The sequence below is a fragment of the Lithobates pipiens genome, unplaced genomic scaffold, assembly GCF_037356315.1.
Source record: "Lithobates pipiens isolate NorthernLeopardFrog02 unplaced genomic scaffold, aLitPip1_a1.2 Scaffold_13, whole genome shotgun sequence".
NCBI lineage: Eukaryota > Metazoa > Chordata > Amphibia > Anura > Ranidae > Lithobates > Lithobates pipiens.
In genome coordinates this window covers 34,186,528-34,205,078 of record NW_027507718.1, presented here as the reverse complement: position 1 = coordinate 34,205,078, position 18,551 = coordinate 34,186,528, and the positions used below count along the sequence as shown (strand labels likewise).

The window sequence follows — 18,551 nt, the reverse complement described above, 5'->3', positions numbered from 1 at the left end:
TCACAGCTTGCTAAACTCCATGGTAATATCTATACGTTGTGGCTTGGTGAGACTCCACTGGTGGTGCTGAATGGCTGCAGAGCTGTAAAAGATGGCATTGTGTCTCATTCTGAGGAGTTATCTGGCCGTCCTGTGGCTGGATTTTTAAGGGCAATTCTTCGTGGAAAAGGTAACAATATATTGCTCATTATGCACGTATAAACTTCAGTATGTAAATTGTGTTATATAAGGCCAACAGTTATTTCCTATTTATTATGTATGTGTCATGACTAAATGCATGCATAGGTCTATGACTGAGTATGTATTTTTTTTTGGTGACCAAAAAGAAGTGGAACAGGCCTAGTTGTGAGCACAGTAGAAAACACACAAGTAGTATCAGTGAAATGACCAAAGTCAGCAACAGGCAAGCATTCATGTACCAGATCAGTAAAGCAGGTGCAATATAAGGTGAACAAGGTGATGTCAGAAACAGGCAGTTAGAGGTTAAATAATTATTACAAAGCAGAGCATCTTCAAAAGTGAAGATGAGGTCAACAGATAGTTGGCAGAAGCAAGGGAAAGCAGGATACATCACCAATACTTAAAACTGTGTAGCACTGGTTCTCTGTAAGCATGTGTAAACATGCCATGAAACAGAGTGGCCATGACCCAGTACAGGTATCCACACCTTCAAACATGCATGGAAGCAGAACACAGCCCAAAAGTAAAGGGTAACATTGTTTTTTCTCTAAAGCATATTAGACTTTTACCTTCAAGAAGCATTATAAAGCAGCCTGCCAAAGACTCACTCATGACAGTCTGAAAGCACTTAACACAAAAACAGCAAGCAGTACCTTGCAATATCAGTGGTTGTCTACTCAGAAAAAGCATAATATACACAATAAGTCCAGCATCCCACAAGCACCTTGACGTGTTTCACACCTTTGATGCTTACTCATAAGGTCCCATGAAGTCTGAAAGCACTGGCACATCGAACATATACAGTAGTTCAATTTTCACATATCCTGTAGAACTAAATTTATAACCCATTCCTTCCTGCGGAACCAATATCTCATTAAAACATTTTTATATGGATTTTATAGGATCAGACAACAAAGCTTGCTAAAATCCTACGTTTTTAAAAAAAAAATCATAATAATTTATTTTACAAATCTGCAGTATTATTTTGCACACCAAGTTACAAAAGATAATTTGCGTTTTCTTAGGTATAATCACATCTAATGGACACATGTGGAAACAGCATAGACGTTTTGCGTTAATGACCCTAAGAAACCTTGGGCTTGGAAAATGTGGCCTGGAGTCACGTATACAAGAAGAAGCTTGCTGTCTGGTGGAGTCATTTAAAACTAAGAATGGTTAGTCTGATAAGTTTTATCCAGACAATGATTTTTACTGTTTATATTTAAAATACTGTATGTACTGAACAGAGTGATTAAGGAGGTGGGTCAATATGCTTAATATAAAGAATGTCAATTGTACAAAAAACAGAATGACAGATTTCAAAATGAATGCTGATCTCCTGTCCTCACTGATCTTCAGCTGAATGATGATAAGGAAGGCATCTGAGGGTGTACAACATTTTTATGGTAAACTTCTGTCTCCATTCTGCCTGAGCTTAGTAAGGACAAGGGATCTGTCTTTGCATAGAAAATTCTGCTGTCGTTATGTATTGCTGTACAAAAGCTTAATGAACAACCCCTAAGATAATACAGAAAATAAGTAAGATTTTAACATACAGTAATCCATTTGCAACGAAAGATATTTCAGTGTACTGAGATCAGAGAAGGTGAATGGGTTGGTATTAATATTACTATTAATATTATTTTGGTGGCAAGAAAAAGATGTCAAACATAAATAATCCTTCTATGTTTTAGGAGAATCTTTTGATCCCTCAGAGATGATCACCAATTCTGTAGTAAATGTAATTTCTGCTGTGGTTTTTGGGCATCGCTTTTCGATTCATGATGGGATTTTTCAAAACTTGGTCAAATATAATCATAGTCTACTTGAGATTATTGGCTCAGCATGGGGAAGGGTAAGTCCCAGTTAAGCAAGACATTTATTTTTCAAATTTTTGTCATGAGTTGACCATTGAGTAGTTTTAAATTATGGTGTTTTTTGTGGCCCAGCTATATGACTCTTTTCCATGGCTAATGAAACATCTACCTGGCCCTCATCAGAAAGCCTTTGAAATTATGGAACACTTACATCAGTTTACAGACAACGAGATCCGAATTCATAAGGAGAATGGATCATTAGAGGAACCTCAAGATGTCATTGACTACTATCTGTCCCACATTTCAAAGGTAGAAAATTAAGTAGTAAAAGATGCAATGACTTACGAATGTTTAAAGTGTGGCAACCAATTACACTTACTGCCTTTCACTGACGTATTTTACTTGCATTATTATTGCATAGCACTATCATATCATTTTGCAATACCCTCTTAAAATGTTATAGAATGATCCTGATTTACAAAAGCTAGTTGAAATATATATGTATTTATATAAAAACTGACTCATACTTTCAGTTCCTGCACTGTGCACATTACATAGTCATCGACTTTATTAGTTATCTTCATTTAACCACTTTACATATTAGGTGATGTTCAAAAAAGACATAAGTCCATCAAGTGCAACCTGCCTGTGATTATATGTCAGTATTTCATTGTATATCCCTGTATGTTGCAGTCGTTCAGGTGCTTATCTAATAGCTTTTTGAAACTATTGATGCCCCCCCACTGAAACCACTGCCTGTGGAAGGGAATTCCACATTCTTGTCACTCTTACAGTAAAGAACCCTCTACGCAGTTTAAGGTTAAAGCTCTTTTCTTCTAATTTTAATGAGTGGCCACGTGTCTTATTAAACTCCCTTCCGCAAAAAAGTTTTATTGCATGCCATTGCTGAGCATATCATCTTCTAGGACCCCCAGGTACTTTTCCATCTTAGATTCCCTTAAAGGTTCTCCCCCCAATGAGTAAATTGCATTCATATTTTTGCCACTGAAGTAGAATTGTAAAGTATCGAACCAGGCAGAACTTAAGCAATGCATGTTTATTAACAGCTGATAACACACAGGTTTATGTTCAAAGTATTACAACATAAAGGTCTAATTTATACAGTTTCTTACAATGCAAGCATATTAGATATAGGTATTCTTATTCCCTAACCAAATTTAAACAATTGTGAATTGTTCTCACTTTGAACCAGAATGGGTCTTTTCTGCCAATTCTTGGGAACCCGTCACCTGATAGGGACCAGCTGGTCGACCAGTGGTCCGGTCCCCTCACAGAGTTCTGGGTTCCAGCTTGACCAAGTTCGTGAGGGAAATTCACCTGAGACCACACTCTGGAACAAGTTAAGAAGTCTTCTCTGAGTCGTACGAGGAGACAAGTTTTGGACAGATATTTGCCCATTGGTTCTGACCTCTATGACCCTTGCAATAGGGCTGCATACACAGAGTTCAGCCTTATGAGCTCCTATCTGACTTGTCTGACTAACAATTGTAGAGCTTGCATTTATATACCCTTTTACAAGCCTATCTCAGCCATCTGTCCTAGATATGATTGGTTGCTAAGATCTACGTCACTGTAAACAACCATAATTCTGACACCTGTTCTAAAACCAGATAAACTTAATTACTCCCAGAATTCCTATAGATTTATTAAAAATGATTTATAACTGCTTTTGTCCAATTAAAGACACCTGTGTACAGACCGTCTAGCACCCAGCTGTGTTAAATCCAACCCTCCTCATCTTGATAAGGTTTAACTATATTCAAGAATAACAGATTTACGACTCTGGAAGAATGAGCTTTCAATAACCCCACCAGATGTGTTATGTTGTTTTTCACTATACAGTCCTGTGTGTATGTATACATAAGGTACTGTATTACTTACAATATCTGTATATATATATATATATATATATATATATATATATATATATATATATATATATATATATATATTTTTTTTTTTATTTACACAAGCCAATTACTTATTCAATATTATTATTATTATATATATATATATACACATACATACTTCGTATTCAATGTATTTTAACAGTTTTAATGAGGGCTCAAGCAGACCTTTGTTTAACCCTGTCAAATTTAATTTAATATTCTGTACATAACTTTCCTGTATTCCACCTAATTATTTTAACCACCTGTTCTTCTTATCTTTGACGGTGCTTATCTTATCAGCTATATTTCAACTACTGTCAAAAGTTCCAATTAGTGAATTTAAAAGTTATGAAGTATCCTCATGAACTTTCACCCAGTAAACTATCTTACAAAAAATATCAAAAAGAAGCAGAGAGGTCATCTAAAGTTCAACATTTAAAAACTAAGACATTCTCTTTATTTTAGAATAACATAGTATACATTAATGAAAATGTAATAACTATTGCTTTACTATCGAATAATAATATTGTTGAGACCACTACTATATAATAATAATAATAACAATAATAATAATAATAATAATAATTATATTATCAAAAATATATGCAAATCAATATGAATAATATGAAATACATTGGCTAATATGAGATTCTACAACACCACTCAAATGCATTATTTTACATTTTTCTACATTAAACCTCATTTGCCATGTAGTTGCCCACCCCATTAATTTGCTCAGATCTTCTTGCAAGGTTTCCACATCCTGCGGAGAAGTTATTGCCCTGCTTAGCTTAGTATCGTCCGTAAATACAAAGATTGTTCTGTTTACCCCATCCTCCAGGTCATTTATGAACAAATTAAACAGGATTGGTCTATGCACAGGACCCTGGGGGATCCCACTACCCCCTGCTCATGTGTTCCACTGACGAACCTTCTTTCTCCTCTGTACCCCCTGCTCCTCTTCCCCACCGCTGTAACTCCCTGCTCACCTGTCCCACCAATGTACCTCCTTTCTCATCTGGCCCGAATTGATTACCACTGTTGTATTATATTTTAGCTTCAGTCACAAGACTTATTCTCTCCCTCCTTAGATCTTCTTTTGGTGGTATTTAATAGAAATCAACATTGTTATATTCATGTCTAAATGACATTTTTGTCTTCCTAGATAGCAGGTGAAAAAGAATCAATTTTTAATGAGGACAGTCTGATTGCATTAGTTATTGAGTTTTTTAATGCTGGAACTGAAACCACAACCACCTCTTTGCAGTGGGCCTTATTATGCATGGTGGCCTATCCTGATGTGCAAAGTAAGTAAAAAAATGAATATGTAGGAATATAGAAGTACAGAAACCCTCTAATACAGCAATAAATGATTACGATGGTGCTGTTAAAACAAAGTAACATGTCTCCTTTGAACATGAAAGCGATAAAAACACTAAATAACTAAACACCAGATATCCGTTTCATAGCTGGTAAGGTTGAAAAAAAGACACTAGTCCATCCAGTCCAACCTGTGTATTGGCATATGTGTGTTCATGTTAATAATAATTACCCACATCCCTGTATATTGTGTTCATTAAGATGCACATCCAAGAGTCTTTTAAAACTATCAATACTTCCTGCCGACACCACCGATTGTGGAAGAGTGTTCCACATTCTTATCGCCCTTACAGTGAAAAACCCCCTACGCAGCTTAAGGTTAAACCGCTTCTCCTCTGATCTCTTTGAGTGGCCCAGTGTGTTTCTACACTCTCTGAGTCTGCATAGTTTTCTTCCTACGCTGGGATCACTATTGAGGTATTTGTATATCGCTGTCATATCTCCTCTCAAGCATCTCTTTTCCAGGGAGAATAAATTTGGTGCTTGTAGTCGTCCCTCAAAATTTAGGTCCTCCAGTCCCATTTAAAATATTGTTGCCCTTCTCTGGACTCCCTCCATTTTCAGCTCACCCTTTTGAAGACTGGTGACCATAAATCGACAAAATACTCCAGATGTGGCCAAACCACAGTTTTCTAAAGTGGCAGGTTTATAGTTTTTTTTTTTTTACAAATATAACTTTATTCAACTCCAACCGAAAGGGCACACAGGACCCACAGTACATAATAAACAAAGTACATCAAGGCATAAGGCAGAAGGAGAGACGTAACATAAGTATCCTAAATACAAATATTCCTTCTTACAGCCCCATAAACAAAATGAGACCGACCGACCATGGTCATCTCAACCCTCTGCCCTGCCCACATCCACCTATAACCCGTAGGGAGGGGGCCCAGCGTGCCCAGTTTTCACTTTTTACCAATAATAAAGGGGAAGATAGAGGGGAAAGAAGAAGAAAGAAAAAAAAAAAAAAAAAAAAGGGAAGAAAGGAAAAAAAGAATAGGAAGAGACATGGAAGAGATATGGGAGTGCTCCATGACGGAAATATCTTGCTAGGGCACCAACAGTCGACGACCCTCCAACGAGAATCGAAAGACACACCAAGCGTCCCATGTCTGTTTAAAGGTTTCTTGTTTGTTCAAAGAGGTTAGAATCAAATCCTCCATCTTCCTGATCTCTTCAATTCTTCTAACCCAATGTGTAACCGAAGGAGGGGTACGCTGCTTCCAATATAGAGGAATACATGATTTCGCCGCGTTTACCAAATGCCGCAATGGTTTATAGTTTTATCTCTGGTGTATATTCCTTTTTAATGCATGCCATTGCTCAGTCTGTCTTCAACTAGGACCCCCAGGTTTTTCTCCACCCTGGATTTCCCCAGGGGTTCTCCCGCTAGTGAGTAACTTGCCTTTATATTTTTAGCCCCCAAGTGCTTTACTTTACATTTTTCAATATTTAACCTCATTTGCCATGTAGTTGCTCAACCCATTATTTTACTTAGGTAAAAGTTTCTATATCCTGCTGTGAAGTACTTATTTCCCTACTTATTTTTATGTCATCAGAAAAACTGAGATTGAGCTATTCATACCATCCTCTATATCATTTATGAATAAATTAAACAGAATTGGTCCCAGGACAGAGCCTTGGGGTATCCCACTCACCACTCCAGACCAGTCTGGTAACGTTATTTATTACCACCCATTGGGCACGTCCCTGTAACCAGTTTTCTATCCAAGAACAAACCCTATGGTCCATGCCTACAGACTACAGTTTGTAGATTAAGCATCAATGGGGGACTATCAAATGCTTTTGCAAAATCCAGGTACACCGCAGCCACAGGATTTCCCCTATCTAGATGACAGCTCACTTCCTCTTAGAATATGAACAGATTAATTTGGCAAGAATGACCTTTTCGTAAACCCATGCTGATTACTACTAATGATACTGTTTTCATCAGCAATTCTTGGATAGTTCCTTATCATTCCCTCCAACAATTTACACTACTATCAATGTTAGACTTACAGGCCTATAGTTTCCAGAAATATATCTCTGCCCTTTTTTGAATATTGATACCACGTTGGCCTTTCACAAATCAGCTGGTACTATTCCTGTCAGTATCAATAAAGAAAAATAAAATGTGAAACTTTATATCAGATGAAGACTGAGCAGAATATATATAAATGCTCAAAACTACATCCACCCAAAAGTGTTTCAACACAAATGTCTTTCTTCCAAGTATGGAAACAAATGAGCCTCTCAAGGTGGACAACTTCACCTCAGATCAGTAGGCTGGTTTACACATGGATCGCACAGGAATGCATACTGCATTCCTGCATGCTCCCGTTCTGTGCGATTTTGCAGCCCATTTATTTGGTTGAGCTGCAAATCACACCAGAATGCAGAAAAAGTAGTGCATGCACTATTTTTTAAAGACATGCTACACGTGTTGCAGTACCATGTGATTTGATGTCCATAAATTCCCTATGTTTGCAATCTGCATTTAGGGTGTCATTAACAGTACATTGATACCTGCAGCAGATTTAAAGGGCAGTGTGCTCAAGTACAGTGTGGGAAATGCACACGGAACACACCTTTCTCACATTGCATTCTGGTATGAATTGGCTCAGCAACTCACTAACCACATAACCATGCCTTGCTTTCACAAGACTGCATTGTAGTGCTTAATAGCAGATGGAAGCTTTGTAATCAAATCCTTCCTGCTCATCTGGCTGAAGCACAATCGGAAAATGCTCTCCCAATGCAGGATCAGTCAAATGACTAAAGTTTTGCTCCCGATCAATTGGCCACTGAGGGGGACCAATCAGAGGAGGCGCAATGGAGGATCTTGTAGTCCCAGCCACAAGTGGTTCTAGGATGATCTACAGGAAGTAGACTACAGCCCCAGCAAGCTGAGTAGGGAAGGGGAGTGCTGTGAAAGAGAAGAAAATGAGGCTTCAGGGGAGGAAGAGGAGAGAGACCACAAGGCAGCTGGAGAGTCTAGTGTGGCAAGAGTAGGAGCTCTTGCCTTTTGGCCTGTGGTGAAGGAAACAATCGGAAAATGCTCTCCCAATGCAGGATCAGTCAAATGACTAAAGTTTTGCTCCCGATCAATTGGCCACTGAGGGGGACCAATCAGAGGAGGCGCAATGGAGGATCTTGTAGTCCCAGCCACAAGTGGTTCTAGGATGATCTACAGGGAGTAGACTACAGCCCCAGCAAGCTGAGTAGGGAAGGGGAGTGCTGTAAAAGAGAAGAAAATGAGGCTTCAGGGGAGGAAGAGGAGAGAGACCACGAGGCAGCTGGAGAGTCTAGTGTGGCAAGAGTAGGAGCTCTTGCCTTTTGGCCTATGGTGAAGGGAATATCGGAGATGGGACTAGGCAATAGCCTCCCTCTCCAGCAAGTTCCACCCTGAGTGCAAGTCAGCTGTCACAGACATAGCCAGGCCCTTGAGTTATCAGGTTGCCAGATGGGCATCCAGCATTAATAGACCCTTTCAAGAGCCAGTTCCAGGATATCCAGTTGCTTTGGGCCTTGGTGTTGCCAGGATTGCTGAGAAGCCCACCGTGTGCACTTATAAGGGACACTGCATGCAGACATCTTTATCTCCTCTTCCCACATGAGAGCTTTCACAGAAGACACTTTGCATAAGTTATCCTTTGTTGCTGGGCATCATTGCACAGACATTCCTTTGGGCTCCTGTTGAGCTAGCGGAAGATGTCAGATATCTTCACTGCAAGGCTCCACCCCCTTCTTTCTTTCACAACTTAAAAGAACTCAGTATAAAGCATTAGCATATATTAAGGGGGGACTCTTATTTAAAAGTATAGAGTTGTATTCTTTGCATGTTGTTATATGCTACATTGTGCCACTTATGTTCTGGACCCATGGTCTCAGGATTTTAAGGGAGCAGATTGACATACAGGAAGTAATTCTTTTCCCCTCTCTCGGGGCTTGTGGGTTGATTCAATTGCGATTTATTTGTATTGAATAATTTTTTTTTCTTGTGCTTAAAATATCAGAATTTGTGGGAAAGATGAGCAGGAGGTAACTAACTACCTGTCTCAGTCATTACTGTCTTGTTTGCTGCTAAGCCTCTTAGTAAAATACTCTTTTGATCTGCTACAGTCTGGTGTCCTTTTACATTGTGTCTGCAGTGATTTGTTTAACCAGGTGTGCCAGAAGGGCTGCGACTGTTTGTGGAGTTGAGGGGCAGAACATAGAACCTAAAATTATCAAGTGGCTCCTACGGGCGTGACGGCTCATCCGGGATACCTTTGTTCTGCTAGCAAGTCTCCAAGGCAGTACGCTTGAAAGCATCAAGATGGATGTTACCACTGCAATCCAGTGGTGTGGAGAGGAAAATGGCTGCCAGGAGTCAAGCATGGTAATTGATCTTCCTGGGGAGGCCTGGACAAAGGAGCAGTCAAGCAGTAAAAACACTAGTCCCAGACCAGCAATCGTGGGACCTCTCGCACATAAGCTTTGGTGGAATGGAGACGAGGGATCCCTGACAGTTTCCAAGGGAGTACTTGTCAACTAGCTAACAAATCAGAGGTTCATCTAATCCAGCTGACTGTACCAGATATGTGCCCAGAAAGTTCCAACCAAGCAGTGTCAGCAGAGCAAGAAGTCACCTCGAACACACCCCTGGCCATGACTGGGCTGGGGATTTTTGCTGCCTTGGGAAATTTTGTGAAGATGTCAGACAGACACCTCAACATGTTCTGGGACTGGATATCAAAAGCTAAGAATTTTCTCAGGAAAGCAGCCAGTGCCTACTGGGGAAGAAGAGTAGGAAACATAGATGGAGCAGGCCATGCAGGCTCTGGAAGAGTGGGATGTGCCAGAAGCCCAAAAGAAGCAGACCATCAGTGAAAGTTTGCGTGGGGGGGGGGCTGCTGTGGAAGCCATTGGAAATCTAAAATTCAGTAAGACAGCCTGCCCAGCCTGTAACTACCTAGCTATGCTACAAATAGAGTTCGGACAGATGGTGAAAGCGGCAGACTTGATTTACTATTCCGAGCATGCTCTCCACTGCCAAGGTGAATGCCTGCCTGAATACATAAGACGTTTGAATAAGATGCTGAACCAAATCATGTTGAAGAAAGGGATGCTACCTTCTGCCATAGATCAAGCTAGCATGCAGCAAATCCTAAAAGGTGCCCTATGTTCCGATCCAGTCTGGATCCAGCTGAAGACCTCAGCAGATGTTAGGTCATTGAAATATCCTGAGCTCATTAAGGTAGTGAGGGAGGAAAAAGCCATGTTTGAGGACAGCGAATTTCAGTCAGGCCAGCATTGGCACCTCAAGCTGGCATTGGATCTGTGGGGGCCATGGACCCCAGTTCATAGATAGCCATCCTTAAGTCTAAGATGGCGCAAATGATGTATATGATAAATCTACTGACAGCTAAAATCACTACATTGTCTGGCGAGAGTGTCACAAGGTCTAACTTACCTTTGACTCCTCCTGCTGCCTCTGCCGAGAAACCTGTCAAGGAGTTTGTTTAGACAAGAGGTAGGCAACCTTTTCAGCACAGTGTGCCGAAAAATGTGTTTAAAGAAATTGAGCGTGCCAATTTTATAACAAAAAAATGTAAACTTCACACTCTCAATCACGAAAAGGATTTTTTATAAAGTAAATGCTGTAAACTACTTGAGTAGTAGTGAGAAATTAACATCCTGCACTCTCACACCTCAGATCCGCCCCAATTCCTGCAACTCCACACTTCAGATCAGCCCCAATTCCTGCAACTCCACACTTCAGATCAGCCCCAATTCCTGCAACTCCTGCACACCTCAGATCACTGTCCCCCCTGCAACTCTGCTTTACCACTCTAAAGCTCTGCTCAATCGTTCCACAGCTGTACCCCCCTGCATGTCTGCTCCACCACTGTAACTCCCTGCACATCTGCCCCATCACTGTAGCTCCCTGCACATCTGCCCCCCCAATGTACTGCCCTGCACATCTGCCCCACCTCTGTACCCCCCGCTCATCTGTCCCACCACTGTGACCCTCTGTACATCTGCCCTACCACTGTACTACCCTTCTCATCTGGCCCAGCTCTGCACCCCCTGCTCATCTGTCCCACCACTGTAACCCCCTGTACATCTGCCCCACCAATGTTCCCCCTTTCTCATCTGCCCCACCACTGTACCTCCCTGCACATCTGCTCCACCTCCATGCTCTTCTGGCTCCCTGCTGAACCATCTTCTCATCTGTCCTAACATTGAACTTATCTGCTCATCTGCCCCACCACTGTAACCCCCTGCTCATGTGTTCCACCGATGTACCTCCTTTCTCCTCTGCACCCCCCTGCACATCTGCCCCACCTCTGTACCCCCTGCTCCTCTGCCCCAGTGCTGTAAACCCCTGTTCATCTGTCCCACCAATGTGCCTCCTTTCTCCTCTGCCCCGCCACTGTACCCCCTGTATATCTGCCCCACATCTATATTCCCTGCTCTTCTGCCCAACCACTGTAACCCCCTGCTTATCTGTCCCACCAATGCACCTCCTTTCACATCTGCCCCACCACTGCACCCCCCTACTCTTCTGTCCCACCGCTGAACCCCCTTCTCATTTGCCCCAACAATGAACCCCTCCTGCTCATCTTCCCCGCCACTGTTACCCCTTCTGATCTGGCCAAACACCCAACCCCCCCCCCGCTTATCTGTCCCACCACTGTAACCACCTGCTCATCTGTCCTATCACTGTACCCCCGGCTTTTCTATTCCACTGCTGAACCTCTTTCTCACCCCTCCCACCACTGTAACCTCCTGCACATCTGCACCACCACTGTACTCCCTTGCTCTTCTTTCCCAATGCTGTAATTCCCTTTTCTCATCTGCTCCACTGGCGTATCCCTATGCTCGTCTGTCTTACTACTGAATCACCTTCTCATCTGCCCCACCACTGTAACCCGCTTTCTCATCTGCCTTACCAATGTACCTCCTGCACATCCGTCTCACCTATGTACCCCCATGCTTTTCTGTCCCACTGCTGAACCCCCTTCTTATCTCTTCCACCACTGTACCTCCCTGCACATCTGCCCCACCGCTGTACCCTCCTGCTCTTCTGTCCCACCTCTGAACCCCTCCTGCTCATCTTTCCCACCACTGTTCCCCCCTTCTGATCTGGCCAAACACCGACCCCCCCCCTGCTCATCTGTCCCACCACTGTAATCCCCTGCTCATCTGTCTCATCACTGTACCCCCGGCTTTTCTATTGCACTGCTGAACCTCTTTCTCATCCCTCCCACCACTGTAACTGTAATCTCCTGCGCGTCTACACCACAACTGTACTCCCTTGCTTTTCTTTCCCAATGCTGTAATCTCATCTGCTCCACTGCCGTATCTCTATGCTCTTCTGTCTTACTACTGAATCACCTTCTCATCTGCCCCACCACTGTAACTCGCTTTCTCATCTGCCTTACCAATGTACCTCCTGCACATCCGTCTCACCTATGTACCCCCCTGCTCTCCTGCCCCACCACTGTAACCCTTGGCTCATCTGTCCCACCAATACACCTCCTTTCACATCTGCCCCACTTCTCAAACCCCCTGCTTTTCTATCCCACCACTGAACCCCCTTCTAATCTGCCCCAACACTGAAACCCCCTGCTCATCTGTTCCACCATGGTAACCACTGTTTCATCTGCCCCAATACTGAACCTCTCTACTCATCTGCCCCACCGCTGTAACCCCCTACTCATCTGCTCCAACACTGTCTGTACCCCCATGCTCTTCTGTCCCACTGCCGAACCCCCTTCTCATCTCTTCCACCACTGTACCTCCCTGCACATCTGCCTCACCGCTGTACCCTCCTGTTCTTCTGTCCCACCTCTGAATCCCTCCTGATCATCTGCTCCACCACTGTACCCTCTTCTCATCTATGATATATGTGATATGCAAATTGGTGTAAGGAAGCAGAGATAAGACACATCCACCTGTCCTGGCACACTCATCCTGCTGATCCACCTCTTGCATCCAACCCATGTGCTTGTATGTGATGTCAACAATAATTCCACAAACTGTCACCTGTTTATGGTTTTCTCAATCACAGTGAAGTCCCTTCTTTCTGAGATTGGTAGTAGCAACCAAGTGAGTCATCTTCCTCCAGATGGTGGACGGGGCTAGCAGGACTGTGATTGGCTTTAGCAGTAGCCAATGACAGTCATCCTCCTCCTGGAAACAGGGACCGCCCCCCACTAGAACTGCACCCAATCTCTTCCCCATCACAAAAGCTGACGTTCTCGGCTACAGCAAAGTTAGAGAACCAAAAATTGTTTCCCATCTTTTACAATGTGTGGGGGTACAGTGTCTCCCCCTCAGTGCAGGTGTGGTGTGGGGAATTCTGAAATTGGAATGCATTAGCGACACTTCCCTGCACTGCTCTGCTGATGGGGAGGGAGTCGAGTGCCGGCAAAAGAGGCTACGTGTGCTGCTTGCGGCCCCCATTCCAGGTGTTGCCCACCCCTGGTTTAGAATGTGGAGGAGTAGGGCAGTAACCCAGTGTCCAAAACTGGCAGCAATCTTCAGAGGGCCCCAGTAACGCAGCCAACCGGGTGCCCACCTACAGTGGCAAGCTCTACAATCAATGACATAAGCAGACCACTGCGGAAGTCCAAACCCTCACAGAGAGCTCTCGCTTTTGCCTCTGAATGACCCAGTATCCCGCTCCCTTTGATCTTCGCTGCCCAGCCTCTCAAAGTTGGTGCACACCAGCCTTCTGGAGCTCAACAAAAACCAAAGCTGAATCAGTATTCTCACAAGAAGGGGGCACTGATACAGGCCACAGGACAGGCTAATTCTACTTCTCCTTGCAAGTTCCCTGTATACCTAGTGGGACTCTCTCCTGTTGTACCTATACAAATGGAAGGAATCTATACAAAGGACCTTCTGAACACTGGGGCACAAGTGACTCTTCTGTACCGTGACTTCTACGACAAATATCTCAAACACTTGCCCATGAAGAAGTTAGAGGAATTAGAAACATGGAGCATTGGGACCCAGAATTTCCCCTACTTTCCCCTGGTATATCCTCGCCCCTCAGGAGCCAACAAGAGTTCCTTGATTATAGGAACCAACAGTGACCTCGTTAGAATGTTGCTTACTTCTCTTGTCTTGGAGCCTGCTACTTCAACCCAGGGCATACACCCTATGCTGAGACAAGCATACCAGCCCCTGATCCAAGAACAGAAAGCCTCAGTTGAAGGTGTGGAAAAGATTTGGCGATTAGACAGAAGTGAGAAGATACTACAATTTTGATAGCTGGCATGTCTACAAGCTTCAGTTAAGCTCAGTTGGGAACAACTGGGCCCCTTTGTTGTCCCTGAAGCTGACTGCCAGGGACAGGACATGGGGTGTGGAGGTAATCCCAGAAGTGATATCTACTATGGTTCTGCAAAAGAATTGTGGTTAGATCCTAGGCAGCGTCCAAAATGTTATGGCCTCACTGGACCCGAATGTTGTTAGGACGAGTGAATCCAGCCATTCCAGTCTCACCATCTCCAGTCTCCCATACTCACACTATACTAAAACACTATTCTGACCCACTATACTTTCACACTACACTATACTCACACTACACTGCACTGACACTACACTAAACTCACACTCTACTCAGGCTACACTAAGTCATCCTGACTTTGTCCAATCATGGCTCTGACTGTACTCTGTACCCTCATTGAGCAAAGCCTTAGCCTTGCACCTGAACAGTGATCAGGTGCATTGATTCATCCAATTAGGTCCCTAGAATGCACTGTGCAGTGCTTTGTGGGGGGCTCGGTGTGTGAACATCCCGGTGAGCGTCCCACAAATGTGGGTGCTCACCGAATGGGCGAACAGGCAGTGTTTGGGCTGAGCTTTTGCTCGGCTTGAACTGTTCTCCACAACTCTACATGCTACACCTTTCTCTTGTGATACCAGACTAGAACTTCAGATGATCCCTTAGTCAGCTCTTTGTAGCTTCAGCATCCAGGCCCCCAAGTCAACCTTCCGAACAGCAAGCACATGTCACAGGGACATTTCCAAGGACAGAGTCATGCTTAGATATTTACATGAATAGACTGTCATATTTGCAGAAGTACTGCTGAGTTAGGAACACAAAGATGTCCAGCTCAAACTACAAAAAGCCAGTAATGGCAGCATAGTGACACTGTGGAGCAGAGCTGGACATTAGGAGTGATGTAATGGTATATGAAGGGACCCTGTTAAGCAGTGGCGGCTGGTGCTTCATTTTTTGGGGGGGCAGCAAACAAACCACATACCTCCCCTCTCCAGCCCTCCTCCCAAGCCCACCCAGCACTTACCCAAGCCAGGTCCCGGGTGGCTTCGGCAGCTTCCCCGGCTTCTCCTCTTGGCAAATCCAGTCTCAAGACTCACTTCCTGCCCCGATTGGCCAGGAGGAGAAGCTTGAAAACAATAGTGAATGTTGATTCACAATTGTCACAAGTGGGTGGGCTCAGGAAGCAGTGCTCTATGCAACAGAGCCCACCCTTTTTGAAGCCAATTAGAGCCTTCACAAAAAAAATCCCCTGTTGAACTCTATATGTCTGGCGCCCTGCAAGTAAATTAGGGGCTGGAGTCATAGAGATTAAGAGGGCCCCTGTGCCCCTTATGGATGGGCTGCCACTGCTGCTAAGTAAAATGTGGAGGGACACAGAATTTTCTAGGCATAAAGTTAATAAATTTAATGCTGGCACAGAAATTTCTGTTTCTTGAAAAAATTGTGTAAGAAAAATATGTGCAGAAAGAGACAGTTCTTAATTTAGACACTTTTGAAAAAGAAGGGTGTCGTATAGTAGTATGTCTATATTTTAATACGTACATGCTAAAAATAGAATTATATAATAAAATGTTTTTCATGTTACAGAAAATGTGCATGAAGAGCTAGATGCTGTCCTTAACGGGCCAATAATTTACTATGAAGACAGAAAGCGGCTCCATTACACTAATGCAGTCATTCATGAGATCCAGCGTTTTGGGAGTGTAGCAGCTGTAGGACTTGCAAGAACCTGTATAAGAGATGTCAGTATCAGCGGGTACTCTTTGCACAAGGTGAGAACTTATCCAGTCATTTTAAAATCTACCTCAAATAAGAAAATATGTGGGCTGCCACTGTGGATCTTGAAAGTACTGGTTCCCTTTCATGCTGATCCTGGGCCTTAATTGCTTAATCAGATGAGCAGATGGATTTCAGCAAAGTGTATTTTGTGTCAAAATTAAAGAATAAGTTCACTTTTGGGAACATGTTACATGTTCTACCAATTTTTAGGATGGAGCATTTAACCTGTTCCCACTCCAGCAGCTATGCGGGGCTCCTTTAATGTAGTTAGAAAAAACGCCTGAAACTTATGCCGCGTACACACGGTCGAACTGTTTGACGTACTTAGTCCGTTGAAACACATTTCAGCGGACAATCCGCTCGTGTGGGGGCTTCAGCTGACTTTTTCAGCGTGCAGTCCGGAGTACTAAGAATTTCGGATTTTCCAAAAATCTGTCCGTCGTACTTTGGTTTCAGCGGACAATACGGTCGTCAGTATGCTAGTTCGACGGACTAAGAATGGCGCATGCCCAGAAAGGATTTACACGGCGGAAGGGTGCTTTGCTGTGTCTTGGACTTCCTATTTCTAGTCCCGTCGTACGTGCTGTACACGTCATCGCGCAAGCTTTCGACGGACTGTTTGTGTATCCGTGTGTGGTCAAGTCCGTTCAGTGGAAACTACGACGGATTGTCCGTCGGATTGTATGACGGACTAAGTACGCCATACAATCCGCTCGTGTGTACGCGGCATTAGGTAAAATTTGTGTGAAATTGTGTGACCCCTCAAAGTGTTCTTTGTAATTATTTCCTACTGTGTAAAATTTTCTAATTATGAGGCTTGTGGCACAGAACAGATCCAGGAAACTTGAAAGAAGCCGCCTTAAAGCGTGTATTACCCCAACCTTTCATATTCCTGATTAGGGATGGGCTTTATGTTCGAGTCGAACATGAATTTGACTCGAACATTGGCTGCCTAACAGTGAACAATTTTGGGTGGGCAAATTCGAAAGCTGCGGAACACCCTTTAAAAGTCTATGGGAGAAATCAAAAGTGCTAATTTTAAAGGCTTATATGCATGGTATTGTCATAAAAAGTCTTTGGGGACCTGGGTCTTGCCCCAGGGGACATGTATCAATGCAAAAAAAAGTTTTAAAACTGCAGTTTTTTCGGGAGCTTAAAGTGAAACAATAAAAGTGTAATATTCCTTTAAATTTCATACCTGGGGGGTGTCTATAGTATGCCGGTAAAGTGGCACATGTTTCCCATGTTTAGAACAGTCTGACAGCAACATGACATTTCTAAACGAAAAAAAGTAATTTAAAACTACTTGCGGCTATAGTGAATTTTGTCGGTCTGACAATACACATAAAAGTTCATTGACAAAAATGGCATGGAATTTCCCTTCAGGTCTGGTATGGATATTAAGGGGAACCCCACGCCAATTTTTTTTTTTAAATGGCGTGGGGGTCCCCCTCAAAATAAATACCAGACCCTTCAGGTTTGGTATGGATTTTAAGGGGAACCCCGCGCAGAGTTTTATGAAAAAATTGCATGGGGCCCCCCTTAAATCCATACCAGACCCTTATCCGAGCATGCAACCTGGCAGGCGGCAGGAAAAGAGGGGGAACGAGAGAGCGCCCCCCCTCCTGAACCATACTAGGCCACATGCCCTCAACATTGGGAGGGTGCTTTGGGCTAGCGCCCCCCCCCCAAGGCACCTTGTCCCCATGTTGATGGGGAGAAGGGCTTCATCTCCACAACCCTTGCCTGATGGTTGTAGGCGTCTGCGAGCGAGGGGGGCTTATCAGAATCTGGAAGCCCCCTTTAACAAAGGGACCCCCAGATCCCGCCCCCCATGTGAATTGGTAATGGGGTACAAATGTATCCCTACCATTTCACAAAAAAAGTGTCAAAAGGATTAAAAAACACAAGAGACGGTTTTTGACAAGCCCTTTATTAATTTCTTCTTCTTTCTGCTTCTTTTTCCATCTTCTTTCTTCCGGTCTTCCTTCGGTGTTCTTCTTCTTCCTCCATCTTCTTCTTCATCTTCTTCTTCCTCTGCCCTTCTTGTTCCGCATCTTGCTCCGGGTTCTTCTCCGCTCCGTCTGCACGATCCGCGCCAGTGGGAGTCTTCCACCATGTGACGCTTCTGTTCTTCTGACACTTCTTATATAAGGGCGGAGCCACCCGGTGACCCCGCCCCCCTCGGACGCACTGGACTTC

The 18,551-nt window shown here is 43.5% G+C and overlaps 2 protein-coding genes across 2 annotated transcripts in view; both read left to right on the top strand.

The window, feature by feature from the left end:
- Window positions 1-18,551, top strand: part of LOC143974017 (cytochrome P450 2J6-like) — an 80,406-nt gene that overhangs the window by 13,389 nt on the left and 48,466 nt on the right. The gene's annotated exons all lie outside the window — the stretch shown is intronic.
- Window positions 1-18,551, top strand: part of LOC143974019 (cytochrome P450 2J6-like) — a 46,397-nt gene that overhangs the window by 15,647 nt on the left and 12,199 nt on the right. Inside the window, exons 2-7 of the mRNA XM_077474989.1 lie at window positions 7-169; window positions 1,206-1,355; window positions 1,875-2,035; window positions 2,130-2,306; window positions 5,073-5,214; window positions 16,158-16,342. Of these exons, the coding sequence (XP_077331115.1) occupies window positions 7-169; window positions 1,206-1,355; window positions 1,875-2,035; window positions 2,130-2,306; window positions 5,073-5,214; window positions 16,158-16,342 (978 nt within the window). The remainder of the gene's footprint in view (window positions 1-6; window positions 170-1,205; window positions 1,356-1,874; window positions 2,036-2,129; window positions 2,307-5,072; window positions 5,215-16,157; window positions 16,343-18,551) is intronic.